Source organism: Homalodisca vitripennis, chromosome 4 (genome assembly GCF_021130785.1).
Source record: "Homalodisca vitripennis isolate AUS2020 chromosome 4, UT_GWSS_2.1, whole genome shotgun sequence".
NCBI lineage: Eukaryota > Metazoa > Arthropoda > Insecta > Hemiptera > Cicadellidae > Homalodisca > Homalodisca vitripennis.
The window spans coordinates 78,369,512-78,384,528 of record NC_060210.1 but is presented as its reverse complement, the minus strand read 5'-3'; the positions used below and the strand labels follow the sequence as shown (position 1 = coordinate 78,384,528).

General features: G+C 31.1%; 2 protein-coding genes across 2 annotated transcripts in view; one reads left to right on the top strand and one right to left on the bottom strand.

Annotated features, from left to right (window-relative positions):
* Positions 1 to 15,017, top strand: part of LOC124359581 (adenylosuccinate lyase) — a 51,315-nt gene that overhangs the window by 19,991 nt on the left and 16,307 nt on the right. The gene's annotated exons all lie outside the window — the stretch shown is intronic.
* Positions 6,988 to 13,002, bottom strand: LOC124359582 (protein snakeskin). The gene is made up of 3 exons (XM_046812456.1): positions 12,847 to 13,002; positions 8,421 to 8,627; positions 6,988 to 7,380 (listed from the first exon to the last, which is right to left on the bottom strand). The coding sequence occupies exons 1-3, from the start codon at positions 12,895 to 12,897 to the stop codon at positions 7,156 to 7,158; spliced, it is 483 nt and encodes a 160-aa protein (XP_046668412.1). The 5' UTR covers positions 12,898 to 13,002; the 3' UTR covers positions 6,988 to 7,155.

Genomic DNA, 15,017 nt, shown 5'->3' with positions numbered 1-15,017 from the left:
ATCATTCGTTATGTATCATCATATATGTTTTATCGTACTTTTATAAACTATAATGAATGGTAACGTTAAACCTATTTATTAAAGTAACACAGATTAAATCATAGAAATCAAGAGTTGTGAAACAAATATTTAGACGTATGTATTCACAGTATAACTGCCTGCGCTGCTGTGTTAGCTCCCTCCATTCCATCCTGCTCTATGGCGATGACTACGTGCCATTGCCATGGGCGACCAGCTCTAGTTTTTCCACAAACTCTCACCAGACGCGCCCGTGCCCGCCCCGGCAGGTGAATTTGTCTTTTGTCCAGTTTGACAGTCGTAGTTTTATCGAATTGCAGTATAGTGTGTGTTATGGGTTGTCTGGCTGTCAAGTTCAAGCTGTGTTTGTGGTCTAGGTCTGACAAATTGGTTGGACAGTAGTCTAGTAAGTTATGGGTGATAAAAGAAAAGCTAGTATACAAAACTATTTTAAAACCGTTGAAATGCCACAAAAATATTTCGGCAAGTAAGGAGCTGCCTACATGTGCTGAACAGCCTGAGTTTGTGTTGGAGGATGTCTCGGGAGCTAACGTAAGAACTCTGCAGTCCGATGTAAGTCAAAATAACTTAGACATTGCTTTGTTTAAAACAACAAAAAAATTGACAGACAGTGAAAAGTTAAAAGTGTTGAATGACAGATGGGTCCCTCAAAGTAGTTTTAACTTTCCTTACAGAACGTACGGGACTCAACAACGAAAATTTTTGTTTTTTCATGGCTAAATAAATATACTTGGCTGTCTTATTCTGGAATTGAAGACTCTGCATACTGTGTTCATTGTATGCTTTTTTCCAAAAAAGAAAGTAGGCAAGAGTAATCGCTCAACATACTGGCCAACTTGTTGAGGAAGGTTTTTCTAACTGGAAAAAAGCATTAGAAAAATTTGAAAAGCATGCAGCCTCACAGTACCACAAGGACTCTTGTGTAAGCGCAGCTAACTTTAAAAGAGTAATGGATAGTGAAATCAAATCAATCGACAAATCCCTTGATAAAGGGAAAGACCTTCAAGCCCAAAACAAACGTGAAAAGAATCCTTCCGATAATAGACACTATTATTTTGTGTGGAAGGCAAAATATTGCTCTTAGGGGCCATAGAGATTATGGCGAGTTTGATATAAATCGTAGACCTGCCCGAGAATGAGGGTAACTTTAGAGCACTGCTTAGAGCCAGAATTGAAGCGGGGGGGATCAAGATTTAAAAAAACACTTTGAATCATGTGGAAAAAATGCTACGTACATAAGTTGGAACTTCCAAAACCAAATAATTGATGCTTGTAACCAGATCATAACTGAAAAAATAGCAACTAAAGTTAAAGAGGCTAAGTTTTTTAGTATTCTCGCAGATGAAACGTCCGATGTTTCAACAATTGAACAGTTTTCGTTGTGTCTACGATACGTAGATTCTGATGCATCAAATAATTACCAAATATGTGAGCAATTTCTCAAGTTCATGCCACTAACCTCCACAACCGGTAGGGAGTTGGCAAAAACTGTAATAAAAGGACTTGAAGATAGTAACATTGTGACGTCAATAACCTACGTGGCCAGGGGTACGATGGAGCGCTGCCATGAGTGGGAAGTTTAATGGGACCCAAGCCTGTATCCAAGAAGCTCACCCCACAGCAATATTTGTGCATTGCGCTTCTCATAGCCTTAATCTGGCATTATCAAACGCTTCTGAAGTTGCACCTATCAGAAACTGTTTCGGAATAGTAGAGAGGTGTATAATTTTTTCAACACTCCTAAAAGACAAGCCCGTTTTACAACAGTGTATTGCATCGGAGATAAATGTTGAAACCAACAGGAAAAAACTGCTACAACTTTGTCCAACAAGATGGGTGCAAAGGCATGATGCCGTCTTTGTCATGAAGGAGCTTCTTCAAACCAGTTGAAGTAGCGTTGGAGGAAATAAAAAACTGAGTGATAGAGACTCTTCTTCTGGAACTCTTATTTTACTCAGCTCTTTTACGTCAAGGCGAATTCATCATTTTCTCTCTTGGCATCAGACAAGCTCCTTGGTTACACTGTAAACCTAAGCAAAAAGCTGCAAGGAAGTGATTTGGAACTATCTTCTGCAATCACACATGCTGAAACTGTACTTGAAAGCCTAAAATCCATAAGAACAAATGCGGATGAAGAGTTTCACTCCTTGTTTGAAGAGGCTACCCATATGGCCAACAACTTTGGATGTAAAAATCTCCATGCCCCGAACAGTTTGGCAGACAACAAAATTAGAAACAACACACAGCAGATTACGCCTGAAGTGTCTGTGTACGGCGATCTATTTTCATCCCTTGGATTGAATCTTTGATAAGTTCTTTGGAATCCCGATTCATGAAACATAAAGACATATTGAAGGGGTTTGAGTGTCTGATGCCTACAGCCGATGGATCACGTGGAAAGGAAGAAAACCTCAAAACTTAATATCTGCAGCTGTGTTGTTTTTATAAAAAATGACATAATTGAAAGTGGTGGGAACAACGAAAGCCTGCTCAAAGCCGAGTTTGAGTTGTGGCACAACAGCTTTAAGACCCACCACACCAACACACCAAGAAATGTAATTGATTTGTTTGAACTTGTGTGATAAGGACATGTTTCCTAACATCCACATATTGTTGAAAATATTGTGCACTATCCCTGTAACTACGAGTACAGCAGAAAGGTCGTTCTCAACATTACGTAGACTCAAGACCTATCTAAGGAATACCATGGGTGCTAACAGACTGAGTGGACTGGCGGCTTTGAATATTCACCGTGAAATAGAAGTGACCAATACAGAGGTAGTTTCTGTTCTCAAAAAATCGACCAGACGTCTAGATTTTGTCTTGTAAATATTTTTAACTTTAACTTACATCTCATTTTGTAATCATTAAATTTACATTTGTAATTTAAATGTATTATTTCTTTCCTTGAAAACTTAAAACTAATTAATGACAGTCCAACTTATTCCAGGATGACATTTCATAATAAAAATCAATATAAAGCTTTAACTTGTAATTTTAATAAGGTTTTTAATTGAGCTAAAAGCTGGTTTAATGTAATAGTAGCCTATTAACTTAAATTTTTCTCTAATAAGATTAACTTGTAGTTGATTATGAAACAGGCCACAGACAGTTGGTTTTAGCTTACTCAATTATCTAATGATCATGTAATACAGTGATGTACCAAATGTTACATTATTGTAGTTCGATATGTTATAGGGCCAACTAATTATATATTACTGGTCATTGAAGGTCATGTAATGGAAAACTATAGGCGTACATTTTTATACTTGGGAAGCCGAAGCCCCCCCCAAACCAAAATTCTGGGTGCGCCCTGATTGAAATACACAATGAAAAAACAGATGAGTGTATGAGAAAATAGCAAGGTGAGAAAGATGCCACCAGATACCAAATCTAAAAAATGGGTTTGTGGACCACAGAAGAAACATAAAGAAAAATAGACTGACAACTTTTTTTTAAGTTGATTTTGTTAAAATTTCTAAAATTAGATCATCAAATGCTCTTGCACTGTAGTATCCTGCAATACAGTACAATAAAAGTACAAAATTGTATCTTTTATCAAAAGATTGTTAAAACAATGCTTATTTCCATTTAAAAATATTGAATATCAGTCAAAGTGAAAAGTTTTATAAGAAAAATCGGGAAAAAAATACTTACAATTTATTGTGTGAAGTTATTTTTCAGAAATGATTAATAGTACATTTCTTTGTAAAATGCCCTCTGTTTATTTCAACACTTTTGCCTGTTTTACTTTTCAATTATTTAGCTTATGTAAGTAAGAGGAATCTTATATTACTTAAAGAAAATAGGAGGATGAATAAAAGTGAGCTTAAATAAAATTAATTTAATAAATTAAATTAATACGTAAAATGAACACATAATAAACTTTGCAGTAACTAAAAACTTAAAGCTATTCTTATAATTAGATCAGTAATTGCAATAATTGTCACATATGTTAAAAAGAAACACTAACCTATTACTACATATTTATCATAGTAAAATGTATGCCCTTACAGAAATTATAAACCTTGCATTGTTACGTTTGTTCCATTTTTTGGTCCCCAAATGGTAAAATCTTCATCTTTGAGTAGTTTTATTTTTCTAATATAAGATGCACCTTGTTGAATATAGATAACATGTAGGAAACAAAACTAGCTTTCTTGTAAAGTTTTGTTAAAACAGTTGTTCTAGGCATTCAATTATTCAGTTCATGTTTGATATCATCATGTATTTTTAACTTTTAATATATACACCACCTATTTTTAATTGGTGTACTTTTTAAATATATTTGTAATCAATCAGTAACTGTAAAATGTTATTTGTATCACTTGCCAATGATAACAGCTCTCTTGTGATAACAAATCAAGAATGATTATATTTTAGTGATTGAGTGTCACAATTTTGATATTTAATAGCTAAGGAAACATATAATTGTTGGTAAAATATTTTATTGTGTAACAAATTACATCAGAGTATTGAGCAACTACTGTATGAAATGTTGAAATTACTGCTACCTGTACAGTCATCAAAATATACTGTTGGAAACTTCTCAATTAGTAAATTTAATTATGTTTTCTTGTTATGTTATATTAAAAATATAAATATTTGCAGTTCAAACAGAGTTTTATTAGATTCTTGTTTAAAACGGTCATTGCAATTAAACAATAAACTATGAATTAAAATATAACATCTAAAATAATTTGTCAAGCTGATATATAATAAAATTTGGTTCATTACATTGGCAATTACTAACCATTCTCCTCATTTTGACCAATCACTTGATTAAACAAATGTTTAGACAAAATTAACACATAATACACTTTTTAGTAACTACAAAATAACAGCTCTACTCTTTTAATTACAAAGAACATTATTCTTATGTTTAAGACAAAATATATTTTAAAAACCCTAATTTAATTAAATGAATCATAAGGTCTATTAGTAATTATATTATGGAAATACTCTGGTCTGAAAGAAATATTTTCTTGTCTGTTTTTTATTTAAAGAACAGTATTATAGACAGCTTTAAATTATTGATTTCATCCATGTCTTTTATTATATTAAAACCATCTTGAAATATCATGTGTAGCCTATGTTTATTAAAGTTACACATTTAGTTAGAAAAATCAAGTCTTTCTTAGTCTGGGTAATATAATTGGGTTGACAAGAAAAAAGAATACTGCAGCAATCACATTTAAAAAGTTTCGAATTTTACGTACTTAATATGAATATATAATATGCGGTGAAAGTAATTTTATATAACATTTTAATGTAAAATATAGTTAATCTAAATTCCTAATGTAACTACTTATTTAAAATGTTATATATTCTAATTGAAAATGTTTGTTCGAAATTGGGTTCTAGTATATTGGTGTTGTATCAGTATCTTACTAATTCTAATTTAATAAGAATATATATCATTTTAATTTATGGACTGATATATCCTTATCTCATAAATGCTCTCCCACTTTTGGATCATGAAAGCAACTTGTTTAAACATCAATTGCTTAATAATCAACTTTCTCAAATCTTTTGCAATAAATTTCTAGATATAAATGAAGAAGTGTCATTAAACAATTAAAGTATACTGAACAGAACAATTCATTACATTAGTTAAATAGTGTGTTACAAATATGTTAAATGTATTTAAAATTTAAACTACTTACTTTTAGTTTTAAACAATTAAAGTATACTGAACAGAACAATTCATTACATTAGTTAAATAGTGTGTTACAAATATGTTAAATGTATTTAAAATTTAAACTACTTACTTTTAGTTTTAAACAATTAAAGTATACTGAACAGAACAATTCATTACATTAGTTAAATAGTGTGTTACAAATGTTTTAAATGTATTTAAAATTTAAACTACTTACTTTTAGTTTTAAACAATTAAAGTATACTGAACAGAACAATTCATTACATTAGTTAAATAGTGTGTTACAAATATGTTAAATGTATTTAAAATGTAAACTACTTACTTTTAGTTTTAAACAATTAAAGTATACTGAACAGAACAATTCATTACATTAGTTAAATAGTGTGTTACAAATATGTTAAATGTATTTAAAATTTAAACTACTTACTTTTAGTTTTAAACAATTAAAGTATACTGAACAGAACAATTCATTACATTAGTTAAATAGTGTGTTACAAATATGTTAAATGTATTTAAAATTTAAACTACTTACTTTTAGTTTTAAACGATTAAAGTATACTGAACAGAACAATTCATTACATTAGTTAAATAGTGTGTTACAAATATTTTAAATTTATTTAAAATTTAAACTACTTACTTTTAGTTTTAAACAATTAAAGTATACTAAACAGAACAATTCATTACATTAGTTAAATAGTGTGTTACAAATATGTTAAATGTATTTAAAATTTAAACTACTTACTTTTAGTTTTAAACAATTAAAGTATACTGAACAGAACAATTCATTACATTAGTTAAATAGTGTGTTACAAATATTTTAAATTTATTTAAAATTTAAACTACTTACTTTTAGTTTTAAACAATTAAAGTATACTAAACAGAACAATTCATTACATTAGTTAAATAGTGTGTTACAAATATTTTAAATGTATTTAAAATTTAAACTACTTACTTTTAGTTTTAAACAATTAAAGTATACTAAACAGAACAATTCATTACATTAGTTAAATAGTGTGTTACAAATATGTTAAATGTATTTAAAATGTAAACTACTTACTTTTAGTTTTAAACAATTAAAGTATACTGAACAGAACAATTCATTACATTAGTTAAATAGTGTGTTACAAATATTTTAAATTTATTTAAAATTTAAATTACTTACTTTTAGTTTTTAAATTTGTGTTTAATTTTAAATATTGTACATATCTTTAAATTTACTTTTTCTCTCAAGAGGCCTTTTTAACCCTAACTTTACCTGGTATAACAATACATTATTTAACTTTTTTTAATGAATATTTTTGATTTTTTTATGTAAAATACCATTATTATGTACATAAGCTTGTTTAACTTTCATGTTGTATTATACATGACATGCATGAAACTACACTAAATTTGCAGGAGGTACAGTTTGTAGGGGTTGTAAGATTATCTCTAACCACTTAGTTTCTTAACTGTGATCACTTGAAGTCGAAGTCCTTGGCAAAGTGTATGAAGGATAATACTGTGTCGACCAGGTAGATGGCTCCTGACACGATACACAGGCAACCCACCGCAATGCCGATCTGTTTCTCGCTACTCACTGTCACGTACTTGTGCTCGTTCTGGTATCCTGTCCAGTAGTGCAGGGCCACACCTCCTACTGCCACAAACAACACTGTGCCCGTGAAGTTCATTATGATGTCCTGAAACATCGAGAGATGTACTCAGTTTTATAGATTTTGATTCGTGGAGTGATTTTCTTGAACAAGATTTGTTTATACGTACTGAAATTCATTGAAAATCTTTAAAAAATAAAGTGGGGTTTCAGGAAACTTTTAAACTTTACACCTACATCAGAAGAAGGAAACATATCAACAAGTGCATACTTATGGTGATTGTAATTTACTCTGGTCTTAATATTTTTGTGCAATAGTTGATTTTGCCTTGATTCATGAATCAAGAAACTATATATACTTACACAGGTCTCTCAAAGTACAACTAAGATGGGTTTTATAACAGTCTTTAAATTTATTGTAAAACTTTGATACTATAAAGTAAAAAAGTTTGAAAATAGTGGTTAAATTAATTAAACATATAATAGTTGTGCCGTCATAAAACAATGTTTATGTAGAACAATTGATTACATTCAACAGGCTCTTTAAATTAATAGTATTTGTTTGTTGTAATGCAACTTTAGAGACAAAGATGGGATTTTCACAACTTTAGTGACCAGTGGGGTGTAGCTGTGGGATTTTTGAATATATTAAGTAGGGATCCCAAGAATGTTCATGTAAAATCTCAGTGCAATCAGTCCAATTGTTTTTACATGACTGAGCAACACAAAAACAGACACCATTAGATTTGTATATAATAGTGTAGATAAGCATAAATACATATAACTTTTATTGAGTCTGTTGTTATTTTAAGCACTCATTTACAGTACGGGATGAAGTAATATATGTTACAATTTTTTTTAAACTTGATAATATTAAAAAAAAAACACAGATAAAGAAATATCCTTTAAAATGTTAAATTATAATTTAACAATTTAAATTTCTTAATCAAAAAGATTCTTTTTAAAAAAATTACTCCCATTTCTTTTTCCCTTCTTCAAAAATCAATTAGAAACAAGTTTGTAAATGCGAAGTTAAAATTGCACCCTATAAATAAACTGATTAATTCAAAATACTACATGAAATATGTTCTTTATGTTGTAAAGTTTGTATAGTACTACGATACTGACCACTAAGGTGCGTTTCTGTGCTGTTGTGCCAAAGCAGTAAGAGATGAGAATGACAGTTGTGTAGATGAAGAATCCTACAAACACTCCCGATGCAATGATTTCTGCATCAGGATTCTTCTCCTCATTTAGGTTCCAGGTTCCTCCCACTCCGAGGAAAGCGCCTCCATAGCCAAACCGGTACATCAACAGTATTATGAAGTTGATGATCTATAACAGTTATAAAGTCATACTTGAAGTTGTATTTTCAGCATATAATGTTCATACATTTATATTTCATTGAGGGAATGTATGAATTGGCCTTTTCTTTATCAATATTATGTATTTAGTAGATGGAGCTGTTTCAAAAATGTAAACCAAAAATTCAAGTAATGTTAAGTGGCTTTAATTAAACAAAAAAAAACTTCTTCCATCACTTTATCCAACACTTGCTCGCTTATTATGCATCTAACCACAATAATAAATGTTTGTCCTTATGTACTCTGTATGTGATGAATAATAGTAACTAACTAACTTATTCTCATAATCATATTTGAGAGAAGTCCTATCTGGAAATATCTTTTAACAGTTTCAATGTGACACAAGTCATGTACAGACCTTACGAGAGCCATGATAGTATTAATGTACGTCCACTGCAGTCAACACGTGAAACTTGATACATCTCTAGCTACAGTATACGTTGTTAACATCTTCAATGTGACACAAGTCATGTACAGACCTTACGAGAGCCATGATAGTATTAATGTACGTCCACTGCAGTCAACACGTGAAACTATCATACATCTCTAGCTACAGTATACGTTGTTAACATCTTCAATGTGACACAAGTCATGTACAGACCTTACGAGAGCCATGATAGTATTAATGTACGTCCACTGCAGTCAACACGTGAAACTATCATACATCTCTAGCTACAGTATACGTTGTTAACATCTTCAATGTGACACAAGTCATGTACAGACCTTACGAGAGCCATGATAGTATTAATGTACGTCCACTGCAGTCAACACGTGAAACTATGATACATCTCTAGCTACAGTATACGTTGTTAACATCTTCAGTGTGACACAAGTCATGTACAGACCTTACAAGAGCCATGATAATATTAATGTACGTCCACTGCAGTCAACACGTGAAACTATGATACATCTCTAGCTACAGTATACGTTGTTAACATCTTCAGTGTGACATGAGTCATGTACAGACTTTACAAGAGCCATGGTGGTATTAATGTACGTCTACTGCAGTCAACACGTGAAACTATGATACATCTCTAGCTACAGTATACGTTGTTAACATCTTCAGTGTGACATGAGTCATGTACAGACCTTACAAGAGCCATGATAATATTAATGTACGTCCACTGCAGTCAACACGTGAAACTATGATACATCTCTAGCTACAGTATACGTTGTTAACATCTTCAGTGTGACATGAGTCATGTACAGACCTTACAAGAGCCATGATAATATTAATGTACGTCCACTGCAGTCAACACGTGAAACTATGATACATCTCTAGCTACAGTATACGTTGTTAACATCTTCAGTGTGACATGAGTCATGTACAGACCTTACAAGAGCCATGATAATATTAATGTACGTCCACTGCAGTCAACACGTGAAACTATGATACATCTCTAGCTACAGTATACGTTGTTAACATCTTCAGTGTGACATGAGTCATGTACAGACCTTACAAGAGCCATGATGGTATTAATGTATGTCCACTGCAGTCAACACGTGAAACTATGATATGTCTCTAGCTACAGTATACGTTGTTAACATCTTCAATATGACATGAGTCATGTACAGACCTTACAAGAGGCATGATGGTATTAATGTACGTCCACTGCAGTCAACACGTGAAACTATGATACATCTCTAGCTACAGTATACGTTGTTAACATCTTCAGTGTGACATGAGTCATGTACAGACCTTACAAGAGGCATGATGGTATTAATGTACGTCCACTGCAGTCAACACGTGAAACTATGATGCATCTCTAGCTACAGTATACGTTGTTAACATCTTCAATGTGAGAAGAGTCGCGTACAGAAATTAGGAGAGTCAGGATAGTACTAATGTGTGTCCACCGCAGTCAATGTGTTAATCAGATTGCAGATAAAGCCAACAAAAAATTGAAATATCTTTAGTTTTTTAGGAGCTGGTTGTAGAGAAACGGCCTTGTTTTACCTCATGCTATAATGTTAAACTCATGCTCTTTTATTACCTTATTAATGCGTATGCAAACGCTTTTTAGATTTTCTTCTTGTTTAGTGTTTAAATGTAAATTTCAACAGTTAGAGGTTTTTTCTGGATGACCAATAAAATATTGAAAAACCAGAACATGTGTGTTAATTATATCTTTAAAATAAAATATTTCTCTTCAATAATATATTTTAGTCCCATAATCCTAAAACTAAAAGTAAGGTCGTACAAGTGTATGAGGTTTAGCATTGGTCTAATGGGGCTAAAATCAAGTTTAATCCTAAAGATTTATGATGTTCATATTGCCTTGTTTATTGTTAAAAACAGTGTTGTGTGAGCCATGATCCCCTCCCAAGATTTTGATTAATCTATTTGACTTGTATTGTAACAGCAACATTAAATTAACTTAACTTAATGAACCGAACTTTAAGTATGAGTATATTTCTTTCTACAAATTTCATTTGCTGTTGTATTAAAACCCTGAAACCGAGATGCTTTCTCCTCTGAAAAGAAGTACAAATCTGCTTTGTCTCGTTAACTGAATATAACCTAAACTAAAATTAATGTTAGTGCACATGTGTTTCGTCAATTTTACACAGCAATTGTTGGAATTGTTCTTAAACCTAATTACAATAGTCAAGTATTAGATACGAGAGTAACCTACGGGTGTTTTAAATTAATATTAAAGATTAATTTTCTTAAAAAAGATTTTCTAAACGTTTCTCAGAATTTTAAATGTCATGAGAAATGAGTTTATTAAAAATAAACAATACAGTGGAGTATTGAAGGATCTGACAGAATGTATTGAAAGTCTAACCAACAGATCCAATAAAGTAAAATCACATGTTTTATTATGTCACAGGATAAACTGGCATAAGATTGTACTCTCTTTATAAATTTGTTTATTCTACACAGTATATGTTACGTTTATTGTATAAAATAAACAAATGATGTAAGACCAATGTAAACATTTGTTTTACCTTTATTTTGACCTTTTAATTAAAAATTAATAGAATTTTTCCTTGCACCGAGAGAAAGCACCATATGCCTCTAGGACCTTTTTATATGAGTTATTGCATGGACAGACTGACAGACAGACAAAAAAAATGATTTAACGAAGGTTCTGCCAGGTCCCTAATAATATTGTGTATTTATCAGAGCTTGAAGACTATTTTTTGTAGGTAATAATATGGATTGTCATGATACGGTCCTTCCTCTCCTCTCTCTTCTTCCAACTCCAAGTTCCAGTAAATTGCCCTTACTCTGCTCCCAACCTGTCTTACATATCCATGATAACATGAAGAATTATACAATTTACCCTAAAAAAACCCTATCACATCAATAAAAAATAGTTCTTTTACACCTTAAGTTTCATATGCAAATGTAATTAGCTAGTTTAATGTTAAGTTGATATTTAGTTTTGTATCCAGGTACTGATTGTAAGAGTACAGAATTGGTAACAGCAGTGTGACACAGATAACAGCTAGGAGTGCCTGATAACAGCTCTAGTGATAATCGTGTGACTCAACCACTGATAACCACCTGCCTCATCTAACACCAACCTTTCAGACCACATTTTTATACATTAATCACAATACCAACAATCCCATTTTTGTTTCTTCAGGTATTGGACTAGTGACTAATACAAAGACACTACTTCCAAATTTACCTCAAATATAATTTCATAATATTTTAATTTAAATTCATATTGCACTTGTACAAAGGAAACCAGTGTGCAATGGTAATAGTCTAACTATTATCACATTTCTACATTTTATTTTCTACTCTATATAACTTTTCTTATTGTATTTATTTCGGGTGGTTTTTCAATCCCCATCTTTTGTGTCATTTTTCACATATTACGAAATATGTTATGGTGAACAATTACATTCTTAACACTTTCTTCCTTCCAATTTATCTCACATCTAGTTGGGATTATTGGATTTGAGTTTTACCAAAAGTAATGTTTTATCGTATTTTATGTTGTATTTTAAGTACTCAATATGCAATTTTAAAGTACAGTTATATCAAATAGTCAATAACAAATTAATATACTGTTTTGTGCAATCTAACTACTTTTTCACAACCAATGAATTGATGAAGAGTGATGATGTCAATCAATTAAATATTTTCTACCATTTAATATAAAACCTTGGTTAAAGCTTACGTATGTAAATGTATGTACTGAGATAAGACGTTATTGACAGGATTTATTTACCAGTTTGACAACTTTGATGACAATAGTAGCGATGCTGGCTACACTCGGCATGGTGGTGGCTGGCTGGAGCAGAGAGTGACTGATAATAGAGGATACCTGAGAGATAACAAGATAATACCAGGTGTGGTCCCCCCCCCCACCGTTCTTACTTGTGACACCTACAGCTCACGTACTTCCACAAACACTACTTAATGCTTACTCACAGTCCGGAACTGTAGTCACATACTCTTTTATGAATCATAAATTGAATTTATTTGTTATTGGTGTGACGTATGGTGTGAATAAAGCACTCATGGAACGATAGTGCTGTTTTCTGTTCTGGGATGACCAATGATATTATATTGCACAATATTATTGTCATGTAATCTAATGTTGGGTGGCAACATTTAGATATTTTTATCAATCCATCATTTCTGTCTGTTTTAATTATAGCTTTTACATTTATTCTTGAAAGACAATGAGTATTTTAACTTTTTTTAATTATTAAATGTAATATAAATAACAAGTCAGGTTTCAGCTAAACAAAGTCTATAGTCACATACTTTTTGGAACGGGAAAAAAGCCAATTTAAATTCCAAGGTACCTTAGTAAAATTCAGCATTGGGATTAATAGATCTGTTTTGGACATCACAGTTGAATAAAATCATGTATAACGTTTAGTCACTGGCAAGATATTATTCAAATATGTACTCATAACACTCATGCCCTAGTTGTGAGGAAGAAAAGAGAAAAGAAAGTCTTTCCAGGAGGTCTAATGGGCATGCGATAACCCTCAATTTAGCCAGACTCTGGGGATCTTTTTTTAGTTTTGAATTGTCTTATTTAGCCACATTGAATTGGTTGTAAATAATTTTCAAATTATTGTTTACTCTTCTCTAAACTCGGAATTAACAAGCTTCAGGTAATTAATTTCAAATACATCACTTTTTACTAGTTTATATAAAAAACAAATTGCTATGGTGTGATAGCTTTGTCATTTGGTAATGATATAATCTGGCTAAAGAGAAATGTATAAACAGCTCAGTTGATCTTCAAAATCCATTACACTACAGATAAACTAAAATAGGCCCAATCCTACTTTCATTCATAAATCAATAAATCTAAACACTTCATAATAGTCAGATAATTTAAAGGATTAATTAACTTTAGTTCATTTTCAAAATACACTATTAGAAAATTAAATTAAGCTCATTAGTAAAATGTAATTGTTCCCAAAAATTTTAAATTTAATTTATCAATATTTCTTAACTTTTTAAGAAATATTCTGTGAACTAATACCAATTTAAGATTATCAGTTGTCAAAAAGCTTCAGAAATTATAACAATTTTTATGGTAAAGTTTGCTGTTGATTCTTGATCTACTTCAACCCCAAAGTCCCAGAAAGTACTTATGTTGTTGGATAACACTTTAGGCAACGAGTTTGAATAACTTAGTCAAGAATTGAAATTCTACCATTTTTCTTTAAAAATTCAAATAAAACTCCATAGGTTTGGAGAACATTCATTAAACTAATCAAAGTTGGTTTCCAAGAATTATTACTCTGCAATGTTGTAAATTGTGTAATAATATTGGCAAACTCAACAATAATTGTTGTTGAAATCTCCTGTAATTCTTCCAATAAAAGAAGAAAAGAAATCCAATGCCGTCCACACAAATTGTTTTTGTATCTTACTAAATAATCATAGAAATTAAAAATTGTGAATTTTGTATGTTTTAATTAAATTAACATATTTTGCATAACCTTAACTTGTTTTATTCAAGAAAATACTTATTTATTTCTTTATTCACACCATAGTACCGTTTGCTTCAATAATAATATACAGATGGCTAACCACATTCAAAAATAAATCTTTTAGTGGTTTTTTTAGAAAATGAGAAGGTAATTGGGTTGGAGGCCTTAATTATGGAAGATACATTTTCTTAGGGATCAATTATAATGTACTGTAAATATTAATGACAAATATTTGGGTGTTTTGTTAAGTAGTTTCTGATACAGTATTTTTTATTGAGTAGTAGGCATCTACAAGGGTAACATTTTGTGGTATTAGGTTTCGTGGTTTTAAGATGTTTAGTAAATTGTGAACGATACTTGGTGAGATACAGATGTAAAATCCTATGACTCAAAATATCACCACAAATAAATCATCAGATGTTAGTTTATAGTTAGGTAA